At 44.2% G+C, this 15,164-nt stretch overlaps 1 protein-coding gene across 1 annotated transcript in view; it reads left to right on the top strand.

Annotated features, from left to right (window-relative positions):
* The window catches only part of LOC121856741 (ceramide transfer protein-like), a gene marked incomplete at its 3' end in the record, with an annotated part of 64,958 nt that extends 52,069 nt beyond the window's left edge, over positions 1 to 12,889 (top strand). Inside the window, 1 exon segment of the mRNA XM_042352432.1 lies at positions 12,757 to 12,889. Coding sequence (XP_042208366.1) covers positions 12,757 to 12,889 — 133 coding nt within the window.
* Positions 12,890 to 15,164: the final 2,275 nt, after the last annotated feature.

The raw sequence follows: 15,164 nt of genomic DNA, 5'->3' as shown, positions 1-15,164 counted from the left end.
AGAGAGATTGTGGTAAGTACAGGTGCAGATATAAGTATAAACGAGCAAAGTTGTATCCCTTCAACTTTACTTTACATGACATTTTAAAATATGGAGTGAGAAAACAGAAAGGTGTGGGTGATTAGAGAGTTGGAGTGGAAATGAGTGTTGCCAAGCGCTTCTCAACAGCTTGTAGCGTACTGTATGTGGCCAGTTGTCAATTCTCTTTGTATGGCCACACAAATGTACGTACATGTAGATATCTCACACTCAGGAATGAGGTAGGACAGAAACTCGCAATGCGCTTTCTGTATATATATTATTGTACAGCGCAGTGCTTAGGAGTGACTAGGTGAGGAGAAACTTGCTCAGAGGTCCTGTAGGGCGAGGAGGTTTCTGAGGAAGCTGAGTGGTGAGGAGCTGTGAGAGATGTTGCTGGTCCAGTAGCCGAGTGTAGAATGCTCTCCCTGTCCAGGCATGGCCGTATTTATACAATTTACGAGGATCAGGATTTGGGGTGAGCGTAGCGAGAGGGCCAATCACAGAGGAGGAGGCCAGGCACTCTGGTCCTAGCGTTGCTACGTGTGCGTCCGCACTGGGGAGTAGGTCTACCGGCACGGCTGGCTGTACGCTGATTGGCTGGTAGGCGCGCAGGGGCTCAGTCGTCCTTTGTAGGGGATGGAGTCCACTACAACCTCACCACCTGACTCCTGAACAAACTCTTCATCAACTTCATCAAATCCTACAGTGTGCTTGGCAAGCTCAAAACAAACAAACACACACACACACACACACACACACACACACACACATTATTAGTATTGTGTGCACATGTATGTGATACATGTGCACACAGCACACACACACAGTACACACACACACAGCACACACACACACACACACACACACACACACAGTACACACACACACACACAAACACACACACACACACACACACACACACAAACACACAAACACACAGACATACACACACAGACACACACAGACACACACACACACACACACACACACACACACACACACACACACACACACACACACACACACACACACAAGACAAACACACACACACACAGACACACACACACACACACACACACACACACACTCAAACACTCAAGTCCCTTGGAGTTCCTGCGTCCGAGCTCCTCAGTGTTTACTCAACATTCATTCTTCCCAAGCTCACCTATGCCTCCCCTACCTGGAGTTCCTCCCTAAATGCCACACAACGTAAACACCTAGAAAAAGTGCAAAAGAGGGCATGCAAGATTATTCTCTCCACTTCCTACTCCACATATCAAGAAGCGCTCGACACACTGACCCTCTCGGCTCTCTCTGACCATCACCACGACTTCATCTGCAAGTTTGGTGAGAAACTTCTGCACCGTCCTCAACACCGGCTCCTACTTCCACCCGAGATCCCTCGTCCAAGAATTGCTGTTCAACACCACAACCGCATCCAGCCCATACAAGCAGGAACTGATAGCGAAAAGAACAGCCCAGTCCCAACAATTGTAAACATTATCAATAACTTGTAATCAACCAGTGTATTCACTCCCAGTCAATCTTACCTTTTTGCACTGTGTAATCGTTCATAGGAGCGATTTTGGTTTGTGGAGGACTATAAGACCCTTGTCGTTGACGCGATGAGCATAATTCGGTCAAAACCTGTTGAATACAATTCACATATAACAACTGATGGTACATCAGGACACAGTTTGAATAATATGATCAATATACAGTACATAATTACACTTATTAAAGTTATTTAGAGTTCTCAGAGAATTCAACAGTTCACAGTCACACTCACATTTTGGGGTCTAGGACTAGGCCAAGGAGAACAAATATAATGTCCTGCAGGAAAATGTTGTGGGCGAGAATCAAGATGTTGCCTTTACAGTAGAAGGCAATAGACTGTCCCTCAGGCAGTCACACAGCTGCTACCAGCTCTATCTCGCTTAGTAAGCTATTCTGAGTTGTAAACAGTTTCTTCACTTAACATGTGGCTGGCACGCACAATTTGTGCGTGGCGATAACACTCCCCCTGTCGGGCTTCACACGAAATTACGGTCTACCATTAGAGTCACTCTACGACCCCTTCCAACAGGCAGAGTCTCGTCGCTGGGTTTATTTACACTGAGTCCTTTGTCTTCACTTTAACACTTCGCACTAGGCCATCTGCGCTCGGTAGTGCCTCCAGTACTCTCTCTAGCATCCACTGACTCCTGGGGAAGGGTTGTCCAGAGATGATGACGATATCCCCAGCGTGGAGGTTACGGCGAGTTTTGAAGAATCTTTGTCACTGACGTAGTGTCGGGAGATATTTCTTTACCCACCTCTTCCAAAATTGGTCCATGATGAATTGGGCATGCTTCCATTTTCTGGCAGGTCGGCTTGGCGTTGGTGGGTAGGTCTCCAGTTGCTTCTCCGACAAGTCAGACACGTACGTATTGTGCGGTCGAGTAATTTGCGGCACCTAGGTATCCAGTATGTCCCACGTATTATGGCAAGAGTTTGTTCTCGTCCTGAGTGTCCAGCTCTAGTCGAGTGTACCTCTCTCACCATGAGCCCCGTGATCCTGTTGTCCCTCGGCAACAGTATGGGATTCTTCTGGTCTGGGTGGAGAGCAGCATATTTCAGTCGGCCGCCTACTCTGAGTCTAGACGAGGTTCCAGTCGACTCATGTCGCTACCTCCCACGAGTGTTCCCTGTTGTAACATTCCGAGTTCTCGAGGGAATCCTTTCTTTTACATAAATCTTAAGACGACTAACTTCGCATCTTCCAATTTGTTGACCTTGAGTCGATGTTTTCGGTGATGTTTGTTCTTTCGCTTCCCCAGCCGCCATTTTATAAAACCTTCTAATCCATACTACGCTATTCAGAAGTCGATGCCACGAGGAATACCTGGCCCATAGCTTATCGAGTGTAAGGGCGGAAACGATTTTCCTGCTCGTTACCGCTGCTTACTCGCTTGTTTGCTGGCGCGACCCCCACTTGGGGGGGGGGGGGTGTGGATGGAGGTAATAACGTCGCTGTTACCAGTGTCACCGGGGCAGTTCCTTCTCAGCCTCAATGCAGTCACTACCTCCCCCGCTGTTTGTCAAATTCTGGCTGTGATCTCATCAAAGGCTCGGGACTCATGGGCTGTGTCCCCAGACCTTCACCCATCAACTATCAATCCTCTGTACCCCATACCATGACCGTCAGTTCATCTCCTCCGTCTGTGCCCTGGTGTTCTCCTGCCATATCAAGACATCGGCCGCTGTCGCTCAAGTGAGGACCATTCCCCTGAGAGTGGATCAATATGTTCCAGAACCTTCCCCAGTGCCGCTGCCGTAGGAAATATCTGTTCATTGTTTGATTCTATTGTTTGATTCCATTAATTGCTGACTCCCTTTTATTGTTCGATTTTATCAGTTGTTGACTGCCATTAATTGTTTGATTCCATTAATTGTTTGATTCCACTAATTGTTTGATTCCATTAATTTGTTTGATTCCATTAATTGTTTGATTCCATTAATCGTTTAACTCCATTAATTGTTTGACTCCCGTAATTGTTATTTGATGTTTGTTGAGTGGTGTCAGAGTTTTGTGTTATATTTTTTATAGTAAAGAGATGTCAATCTCAAATGGTTGTTTGTTATTCCTCGGAAAACCATGGTCCTTGACTTTCCTTTTTTAAGATCCTGATTAGTCTGGTAAGGGATTTCCTACCCTAAGTCCCAGGCCTTTACATCGTGGATACCCTCCCCCTGGTCAGCGTTTGTCGTCAGCACCGTGGTTTCCTTCTTCACCTCTGGGTCTCTGTCTGTGAGGTCTGGAATCCTCATTGGACTCTTTGGCCAACTGTCCTCTTCCAACAAGAGGAAAACAGGTCTCCGAATCCACCTGCCCTCCTCGTTGAGCTCTGCTCCATGTAGTCCACGACTAGCGTCGTCGGCTGGGTTCAGCGCCGACTTCACGTGGTGCCATTGTTCCGCATCGGAGTCCTCGTGTATCGTTGCCACTCGATTGGCCACGAAGGAATGGAAGCGTCTTTCGGTGTTTCGTATGTACTGAAGGACTGCCGTACTGTCTGTCCGGAACACTGATTTGTCTATTTGTAATTCAAGTTCTCGTCGTAGTTGTTTGTCTGCCTTAGCAGCCAGTACTGCTACGCAGAGCTCGAGTCGAGGTATGGTCTGCTGTCTCAGAGGGGCTAGCTTGGCCTTGCCACACACGAAGGAGATATGGTGGGTTCCATCTTCACACGTGGTCCTCAGATACGATACAGCTCCAAACGCTTGTTGGGAGGCGTCATAGAAGTGGTGTAGTTGCACGGCAGCCACTGGATTTGCATCCTCGGGTGAGTAGCACCGTGGAATGTGTACCCGTGATAGGTTAGGAAGTTCATCTAGCCATCTTCGCCAAGCCACCCTGTTCTGTTCATCCATTCGTTCATCTCACCCAGCACCTCGCCTACACTCATTTTGGAATATAATTTTGGCTCTTGTGACGTTTGGAGCGATGAGTCCCAGTGGGTCATATATGGAGCTGTCCATACTGAGAAGGCTTCGTTTCGTCTCCGATTTCTTAGGGATCTGGACCCAGACCGCTAGTTCGTCCTTTTCCAGGTCCCACAGGATTCCCAGCGCTCGTTCAGTGGGGAGCCTGTCGTCTTTCAAATTACTTCCCTTACTCCCACGGCTTTCTCTGTCTGTGGAATTGCCTTGAGGACTTCCTTTTGATTACAGACCCACTTCGTAAGTCTGAATCTGCCCTTCTTCATCAGCTGTCTCAGTCAATGGGTAATTATCGTTGCCTTCCCCGGCGAATCTACTGAGAGAAGCAGATCGTCAATGTAGAAGTTACGATTCGCTTTCTTGATGTCATCATGGAGACTTTCCCTGTAATCTTGGAATGTTCGTTGTAGCGCGCATATCCGGCGCATGAAGGGCTACACATACCTCCAAAGAGATGCACTGTCATTCGGTAAGTGGTGGGGCCCCTGGCAGCTGGTCGTCCGTCCACCATAAGAATCGTAAGACGTCACGATGTTCGGGTACTACTCGCACTTAGTGGAACATTGCCTCGATATCAGCCATGAGTGCCACCTTTCCTTGTATGAATCTGATGAGGACTCCCATCAAATTGTTGTTAAGGTCTGGCCCTTGCATCACGTGGCTGTTTAATGACATCGATTCATATTCAGCTGCACAATCAAAACTTTTCTCACCTTTTCTGGCTTGTTGGGATACAACACAGGGTGGTGTGGGAGATACCAGGTCTTCCAGGGTGCAACACCGAGTTCTTGATGTGGGACTCGCTCATCATGGCCCTCGTCGACTAGACGTCACATCTTTTCTTGATACCTCTGAGAGAGCCCTGGGTTCTTTTAGAGGCATTTTTCTCAGTCCCGCCAATCGCTGTTCGGCAAGCTTCTTATTGTCTGGGCGTTCCAGTTCTTCATGGTGAAACAGGATTGGAAGTTTGTAGTGTCCGTCCACTTGAGTAATTGACGTTGACCACTGCATCGGGACTCTCTTGTCTACGACAGGGACGGGATCATCGTTACTGTAGGCTGGGTAAAAATTCTCAGAAGTGCCTGACTTGTTTTTTCCAGATTTGTCTCCAAATTTAATGTTGCCACTCCGACAAAGTGGTTGATCACGGCTCACCACTCTGAGCGGTCCATTTATAGTCCAGCTCAGAAGGGTGCGTGTTGCAAATGGCTCTCCGTCCTTCTCGGTCCTTACTTCTAACGGCACTAATACTTGTGGTACATCCAGACCTATCAGGGGATCCACTCTTTTCGGTGCTTGGCGTAGTGCAGTACCTGGGAGGTGTTCCCACATGTTAACGTCTTGGGTGTCTTTGACCGAAAACTCTCAGAGAAGACTGTAGATTCTCAACAACAATGACCTAGGAGATAGTGATGGATCGGCTCTTTTTTACTCCTACGCTAACCACCTTTACACTGATCTCTTCGGCGTTTACACTACTTCTTTCTTTAATGATCGTGCCAATGGAGAGGAAAAAAAACTGGTCTTCCCTCTGCCTGCAGCCGCTTAGCTAGACTACGCGTGCAGTATGATTGGTTGCTGCCTGAATCCAAGAGAGCTCCGGTGACCACTGCTCCTTCTCCTCTTGGCTCTTCTCCTCCATCCTGACTTTCACTATTGGAAGTGTGACTCTGCTGGACTCTTGCCATCACAATTCGCAATCATTGGGTTCTTCACGCCGATCATCAATTCCGTTGTTGGTTATGGTTTCTCTGACCTATTTATGTGGATTTCCTCTATTCGTGGTCACCAGCACGCTTTGTGTACGCCCAGTCCTTTTCCCCATGGTGCTTGTACCGGCTTCGGTCTTCCATGATTTAGCTCCACTAGTTGCTGACTCCGGTGGTGGCATAATGGCCTTCATTTGACTCATTCTAGGTCGCTTGTGGTCAGGTGATATGTCTATTAGGGAAGTGCCCCCAGTGATTGCTCTCTTCACCCTTTGGAAACTGGTCTGGTGTTCTCTTTCAACTTCGCCCCGTTGCGCCTTGCCATTGCTCGTCGGAACTCCCGTGAAGTGCAGAAGCCTCGAGTGTACTCCAGAGCATCCATCTATACCACATACCATCTTCTGGCTGCTCTCCGTTATCCGGTGATTACGACCCAGGCAGACGAAGTAGCGACGTTCTTCCCTTACGAGGGAAGTTTGCTTCCCTGTGGACATGATGAGGAATGTCCGGCACATCTGAAGAAGGTGATCTCCGCGGCATAATGAGCAGCGTTCATCGTCCGTTACTCTGGTTGTCTTTATTCCTGATGTCACCAGACCCACAAGTTTCTGCCTCGATGAGGATTGGCGTGAGGGTGAGTCTGCATATATTCTGCTTGGTTCCTCCAGTCCTTGTTCCTTGGGGCCTCCTCCACCTTGTCGACCATATCCATAGTGAATTCCAACATCCACTCAATCCCAGGAGGCTTCCCTTGCTTCCTTTGGTATTTATGCACCTTATCCACATAGTCGTCCCTTATCTTTCCCTTGAATCTCTCAGCTAACGTATGTATTGATTCATACTTGTCAATCTGATATAGTTCTCCCAGAATCTTCAAGTTCCTCATGCAATTCCACAGTTCGTCTGAGAACTGTTGGGGGCCTTTCGCGTCATTTAGTCTCACAGTTGGACCTTATTAGCTGACAGACGTAAGTGTGCTTGTTGCCGTGACGTTTCTCTAATATGTCCAATGCTTCCTTGTACCATGCTTTGGGATCTTGTATTTGCAGGCATCCTCGCAAAGCGTCCTTAGCAGAGCTGGCGTAGGCGACGAAAAGTGTCTCTAATTTCAAAGCATCAAGTATCTGCGGCATCCCAACGTGTCGCCCGAAGGGTCCCTTGAACTCCCAGTATTCACCACAAGTTCCGCTGCTGAACTTCAGCGTCGGCCTGAGAGAACCTCATAATTTCTAACAGTTTTCTCACCCAGCCCTCGGACCTCGGCGGGTTGTCCTTTTGGTCCTTCATCAACGTTAGTGGTTTCGGTGAGTGAGCTTGATGCTCGGAAGTACTTCCGCGCTCCCCCTGGTGAAATGTTCCCGGCTCCACGGTTAAGGTGAGCGCTAGGAGTCCTCTTGGAGTATATAGCGTTTCTTCGTCAGTTTCGGTTTGAGGAAGGTCATGTCTCTGGTAGTGATAACACCTTTCCGCCATCTTCTGTTGTTGTTGTTGTCGAGATTGTCGGACCGTAGTCCGACGCGGGCCTTTGTCTGTAGGCGGCCCGTTTGGTGGTTCCGGCTGGAGCTCTTGGAGCAGCCAGGCCGGATTTGGGATGGAGGTGGTCCTACCTGCAGATATGAAAGGATACTGCAGGTTTGCAAGTGTAAGCGGACCATCGGTCAGTGAACACTTGCCACCAACCCCAACTCTTGGACGTGGTTAGTTTCGGAGTGGCGCGCCCCTTGAACTGGGGTCCGCACTTGTAGGGGAGGATACTTGCTAAGCAATGTGGGTGGTGGGTATCATGTGATGACCCGGAGAAGGTGGTGAATGTGGTTTGTTTGGGCCTTTGAGATTGCTACCAGCTCTGTTTGTAGGGTGGAGCAGTCATTAGAAAGTCTCCATAGGAGGGTCTGACCTTGGGTGTAGAAGGCCGCTCCGGATCTATGATGTTTTGGGTGAAGTATGATGCTGCATCAGCCAGTATCTCAGTGGCTATGGCTTCCTGAGTTATTCTTTTGAGGTCCTCCTTCTGGAGGTTGGCTTTGCTATCACTTAGTTCTATGCTGCCCTTACTTTGTAGTCGAGTCATACCTTTGGTGACGTTCTGCATCATCGCTGTCATGTGAGCAAACATCTGCTGCGTCTGTTGGTATTGCTCACATAATTGGCCCTCAATCCCTCCGTCTGGTGGTTCCTTCTCTTCTCAGGAGACAGGTTTATCTCACGCTGCCTTGGCGGGGTGGGTGTGACGCGACATTGCCTAATTTTTTTACTCATTCCCTTCCATGTCCATGACTGCCAGAACAACGAGCGTGATCTGTCTTGCTCGATAAATGTATGCAGTAATGCTTAGTATCGGCTACTACTCATGGTGACGTCCCACAATCACTGATATCACACAATTGGAGATGTAACATAAGAACATAAGAAAATAAGGAGTCTGCAATAGGCCGGTTGGCCTGTGCAAGTGTGCATGGCAGCTCCTGTCGAGAGTTACTACCACTCTCTATCATCCATGAATATTTCTAGCCTCCTTTTGAAACTTTCCAGAGTTCCCGCACTTACTAAAAAGTTGCTAAGCTTGTTCCACTCGTCCGCCACCCTATTTGTAAACCAGTTCCTTCCTATCTCCCTCCTAAACCTAAACTTATCCAACTTAAATCCGTTGCTCCGAGTCCTATCCTGCTCGGATATTATAAGAACTTTATCTATATCCCCTTTATTGATTCCTTTCACCCACTTGAATACTTCTATCATATCTCCCCGCACTCTTCGTCTTTCTAAGGAATGCAAGTTTAGTTTCTTTAACCTATCCTGATATGGAAGGTTTCTAAGTCCCAGAATAATTTTCGTCATTCTTCGCTGCACCGACTCTAGTGAATTGATATCCATTCTATAATAAGGGCACCAGAACTGAACCGCATAATCGAGGTGCGGCCTGACTAGCGCAAGATATAGTTGCAATAAGACCTCTGCACTCTTATTGCTTACACTTCTAGATATAAAACCCAATACACTGATGCTTTTCATACGCACGAGTGACATCACACAGTGCCATACGCACAAGTGACGTCATACAAACAGTGCCATACGCACGAGTAACGGCCCACAAACAGCGCCATACGCACGAGTGACGTCACGCAAACAGTGCCATACACACGAGTGACACACTCATGCGTGCCATACACACGAGTGACACACTCATGCGTGCCATACACACGAGTGACGTCACGCAGTGCCATACACGAATGACGTCACACAAACTGCCACACGCACGAGTGACTTTACACAAACAGTGCCATTCGCACGCGTGACGTCACACAAGCGCGTGACATATGCACGAGTGATATCCCTCAAGTACGTGACGTGCCATACGCAGTAAGTGATGTCACACTTAACACGACCACAGAGACCCCACAATCACTGTAGGGACTCATTACACAACTGATGTATCAAACACTACTGCGGCGCCCTTACTTACTTACACAACGTTACCTAACTTTCACAACCCTTTATTTCCTAACAGAAAGCGCACTACACTCATTCTTATTTACACACACACACACACACACACCAGCCTTCTTAAACTTGATCTAGTCTGGCTGGTACGCTTTGATCACTGTATCTCCCGCATGTTCGCACGAATATTATTGACACAGAGTTCACTCTTTCCTGACACGCGGTCCTCCCAGCAGGCGGCGTGCCTGTCTGGAATGAACGATAACACTCCCGCGCGCCCGTACGAACAATTTTGGCACCAAGACCAGTCCTTTCTGACACTGGACCCACCTACAGAGGCGTCACGCTTCTCTACATACACATACGAGTGCTATACACACTCTCAACCTACAATCCCCTTTTCGCTGGGGTTAACTATTATTATATTATAGGCATCACACTTTAGTCGATGATTCACGAATTCACACAAAGGCGTCCCCGCTCTCCTGCGGGGTGTGCCGGGGGGAAGGGCCCCGCTGAAGGTCCGTTGACGGTCGAGTCACTCGCCAGTTCTCAGTAGACTGTATCGGCAGACTGTAGGACCCACGTTTTGACTGTAATCGCTCATTGGAGCAATTTTGGTTTGTGGAGGACAATAAGACCCTTGTCGTTGACGCGATGAGCATAATTCGGTCAAAACCTGTTGAATACAATTCACATATAACAACTGATGGTACATCAGGACACAGTTTGAATAATATGATCAATATACAGTACATAATTACACTTATTAAAGTTATTTAGAGTTCTCAGAGGATTCAACAGTTCACAATCACACTCACATTTTGGGGTCTAGGGTTCGACCAACGAGAACAAATATATTGTCCTGCAGGAAAATGTTGTGGGCGAGAATCCAGATGTTGCCTTTACAGTAGAAGGCAATAGACTGTCCCTCAGACAGTCACACAGCTGCTACCAGCTCCATCTCGCTTAGTAAGCTATTCTGAGTTATAAACAGTTTCTTCACTTAACATGTGGCCGGTGCGCACAATTTGTGCGTGGCGATAACACACTGTTACAGGTTTTACCTCTCTAGTCCGGCATTCTGTGGTCCGGAAGCTCCCGTGGTCCGGAACGATTTTAGTTTGTCCAATAGGTAGATAAGAAGCTTCTCTCTCTCTTTTTTTTTTTTTTTTTTTACTTTTCTGAATTATTATTATTATTATTATTACTGGAGTATTGCATTTTTTGCCTTAGGCTCAATGTGGGTGGTGACCTGTGCCTGGGTGGGCTAATTCCCGTAAAAAAACAACAACAACAAAGCCGCGAGAAATTAAGGTTCATTTACATCTTGCAGTTCGGCTCTCTCTCTCTGTTCGTCTATATAGTACAGAGTATAACATTTAACCCTTCAATATATATGAACAATAAATAAGTGTTGCTTTCATATTCTTATGTAGAGTAATGACGATATGTTTTTACATGTGCTCACTTACATACGCGCAGTCTCACTTTTTTCTTTAACATTAATGGTTTGCTACTTTTATTGTTTTATTTATTAACATTAAATAACATTATTTAAAACAACCATATTAATTTTTTACATTAATTTTACTACAGCTTCAACCAGGGTCTTATTTTCTTGTTTTATATGTAGAACCAGTCAGTCACTGGTTTTGTTATCAACGAAAACAATGCTGTCTCATTTCCTCGTGTGTTTTAATATTCTACGTATTATTATTGAATTGTATTGCTCATTTTGCACACATAAACATTAATTCAATAAAAAAGACATTCAGTAATAAACAATAATGAATCTTTTGTACATAAGAGAAATGACGCTGTTTACACAATTGTGCACGTCGTCTGAACGTTGGCGAGCTGTTCAAACCCGTCGAAATTCAAGTTTCCGCAGTCAATATTTTTAATTATGAAGTGGGTTTTTTTGTGTGTCCAAATAAAAAACGGTGAATTAAAAACTCGTAAAATTTGAGAAGCTACTGTACGACATTTAACCCTTCAATATGTCTTCAAAGAGACCACGAAGCAGTGAAAGTGATGCTAACTTAAGCGCAAGTCACTATCTGTCCAGGAAAAGGGTGAATTTCCATGGTCCGGCACCGGTCAGGATCCTGAGGTTGCCGGACTAGAGAGGTACAACCTGTACTATGTTGAAATACCCTGTAGTGTGACCTTCTCCCCACCTAGTTATTATATATAACATTTGTATCACTTATGTTACTTGTATATTATTTGTAAATCAAGAAACCCATTCCCCAATTATGCAACTGTATATTTTCAGCCTTCCGACTGCCACGCTCCTTCAACAAACCATTAATTATTATTATTATTATTATTGTTATTATTATTACACACACACACACACACACACGCACCCGGGAATTAGACAACAAGCATCCAGTGAGGGTCTTGTTGTGTGACTGCATGGAGGCGAATTAAAAGATCAGCTCTTGAGGAGCTTATCGTTTGGCAACACTGGTGCATGTTATCACTCCTTTCCACTCCAACTCTCTAATCACTCACACCTTTCTGCTTTCTCACTCCATATTTTAAAATAATATGTAATGTAATGTTGAAGGGATACAACTTTGCTCATTTATACTTATCACAATCTCTCTAAAAATACTTAAGGTTTCGTGTTTATTGAAGACATCTTCAGGTCATGAGACCCACTAATTCCCCTCCCTAAAAAGGGTGACCTGACATTCCATCAGCAGGTCAGTAATATGAGACCACTAATCCCCTACCTTACCTTCACCTGACATTGAGTTAGGGCAGGTCCCCCCCCCCCCCAAAATCTTTATTCAAGACATTTTCAGAAAATTTTGTCAATTTTCAACCTCGAAAAATTTGTTCCTAAAACTGGAAATTTTTTGAAAATTCCGGCTTTGGGAATGATTTTCTGATCAAGTTTCAATTCCAGCTAATGGATATTTCTGGGTTTGAGGGATTCCGGCTAACAGAGATATTACATCACATAGGATTAAAACTCTATTACATTTCTAAATTTATTTGGGTGTAAAAACAGTTTTACTTTTTTCTTTTCTACTTTTGGGGGGGGCATCCTGAATGTATATATAAAATTTTTGTCCTTTTTTTCCAGAATGATGGGAAATGCGTTCGTGTGGACCTTACTGTATGTTTTGTGTGCCAAACTTTCATTGAGCCTCCACCTGCAGAGGGTGAACCTGTGACACGAGACAATCTTCTGACAAAGATAACATACTGCTCTGTAGGTGAGTATACTTATGCTTTTACAATTGATACAAAGTTGTACTGTATATTTATTTTAAGCTAATATTTATAATTCTTTTTGCAAATATTATACAGACAGACCTCTTGTTTAATTTTTTTCACTTAATGGACATAAAAATAATATAATATATATATACAGCCATACGCTGGTTAACCCTCCTGGATACGTTCTTGGAAACGTGGCATTAACCGAAATGGACGTTGTCCGATCATCACATAAACTTTGTATTTATACTTACGTGTATGTGGAATACTATATACGTACATATACACTTTTACTCTTAAATCACTACTGTAATGTGATACAGGTGATTAATTTTTATCTCTTGAGCAAAATACATGACGTTTATATTAAAATTATTCACTGTTTTACAAGGATTCCAGCAACGCCGGGCAGATGGGGGAGAGAAAGGGTGGGAGCGAGCGAGGGGGCGTGGGGGGAGGGGAGGCAGTACGTTTGACAGTTGGCACAGGCCCAGGTCTAACGCGTGTATATTTATCAGTTCTTAAGTGACTAAGCTTCTCTCTTATAAACAGCCAGTGAAATGACCTGGGTGAATATAATTAACATTGCTGGGATTCTTGTAACATACTGATTAATTTGAATATAAACATGCTATAATTTGCACTAGACAAAACAATTGACATCTACTTGTATTAGCATTTTGAGCTTTTAAAATACATGAGGTCTCTTAGATTGAAGAGATTATGAAGGCTTAAAATGAAAAGATACTGTAAAGAGATGTGGGTGTCAGTTGGGGGCGAGTCAGGGAGCTAATGCGTACAAAGGTGATGGAAACAAGTAGAGATGGGAAATGGAGAAATGAATGTTAGATTCTTTCATTGTTTTTCCTGAGTACAGTATTAACACTGTATACTGTAACAACATTCTTTAACTTGGTGTCCAGTTATTTACCTCTCTCTCAATCATTAATTTACTTGGTCCTGCTACAGTAGAACGTCGATTAAAAGCAATTCAATATAAGATTATTGATTTAAAGCGACACCCACAATTAAGGAAAATGTTTTAATTTAAAGCGAATCTTTCCTACTTTGCGCTAGTCAATCTGGCGCATTATGTTTAACATTTTGCTCCTAATGTTTCTCTAGGCACGCTACACTGTCCTAAGGGCAAAGCTGTACTGTACATGTACTCAAAATAATTTACTAAATGATTACTAAAATTTTTGTCTAGTGCAAACTATAGCATGATTATATTCAAATTAATCACTATCTTATAAGAATTCCAGCAATGTAAATTATATTCTCCCTGTTCACTTCTGTGACATTTTATAAGCAAAAAACATAAACTCAATCTAAAGGACATAAATAAACAAATAAATACTTCATTAGATCTTTGACACAACTGTCACTGTCACCTCCTCCCCCCCATCTTCCCAGCCAGGGTTTGGTGTTTTAGGCTTAAAGTATTGATCTTATATAATGTCACAGACTAAAGTTAGGAGAATATAATTTGTATTGCTAGAATCCTTGCAAGATAGCGAATAATCTGAATATAAACGCCATATATTTAGCACGAGATAAAAATTTTTGCTCCTTGTACAGTAGTAAAATTCTTAAATTAGAACTAAAATTTGTATGTCTAATGCGAGCTATAGCATGTTTATATTCAAACTAATCACTATATTATAAGAATTCCAGCAATGTTAATTATATTCTCCCATGTCAGTTCAGTGACACTTTATAAGAGAAAAACTTAGTCACTCTAAAGGACAGATAAATAAATAAGCACTAGACCTTGGCATCAACTGTCAGACATATCACCCCCATCTTCCCAGCCAGTAAACAGACCATATTGCATCCCATAATTTTAGCTGTGTTGATTTATGAGTGTTTGTTTTAACAATACAACAAAAAACAATGTTTTGTTTTTCTAGGAGATGGGCTGAGGTGCATCTGGGTAGACTCTCAGTCTTTTTAGTATTTTGTGTTTCTCTCAAATACCAAACTAAATTATTCCATTGAAACAACACTTCAATTTCGTGCGAATTCAGTTTAAAGGACCTCTCTTGGAACCTATCTTGTGTTATATTGACGTTCTACTGTGATTCTTTTCTCTCCACAAATCTTTCCTTGTATCCACATATTTGCTTCTCTAATTTCTTTGTACCATAATTACTTTACAAAGACAACTATTGTATTTTATGTATTTAGTTTTATATACTGTGCTTACTTGTTGAAAGGGGTTTTATATGACCTCCTTTATACTCATTCGGGTGTTTAAAAAGAGTCCGA

The sequence above is a fragment of the Homarus americanus genome, unplaced genomic scaffold (assembly GCF_018991925.1).
Source record: "Homarus americanus isolate GMGI-L3 unplaced genomic scaffold, GMGI_Hamer_2.0 scaffold10135, whole genome shotgun sequence".
NCBI classification, from domain to species: domain Eukaryota; kingdom Metazoa; phylum Arthropoda; class Malacostraca; order Decapoda; family Nephropidae; genus Homarus; species Homarus americanus.
This window is presented reverse-complemented; position numbering and strand designations above follow the sequence as displayed.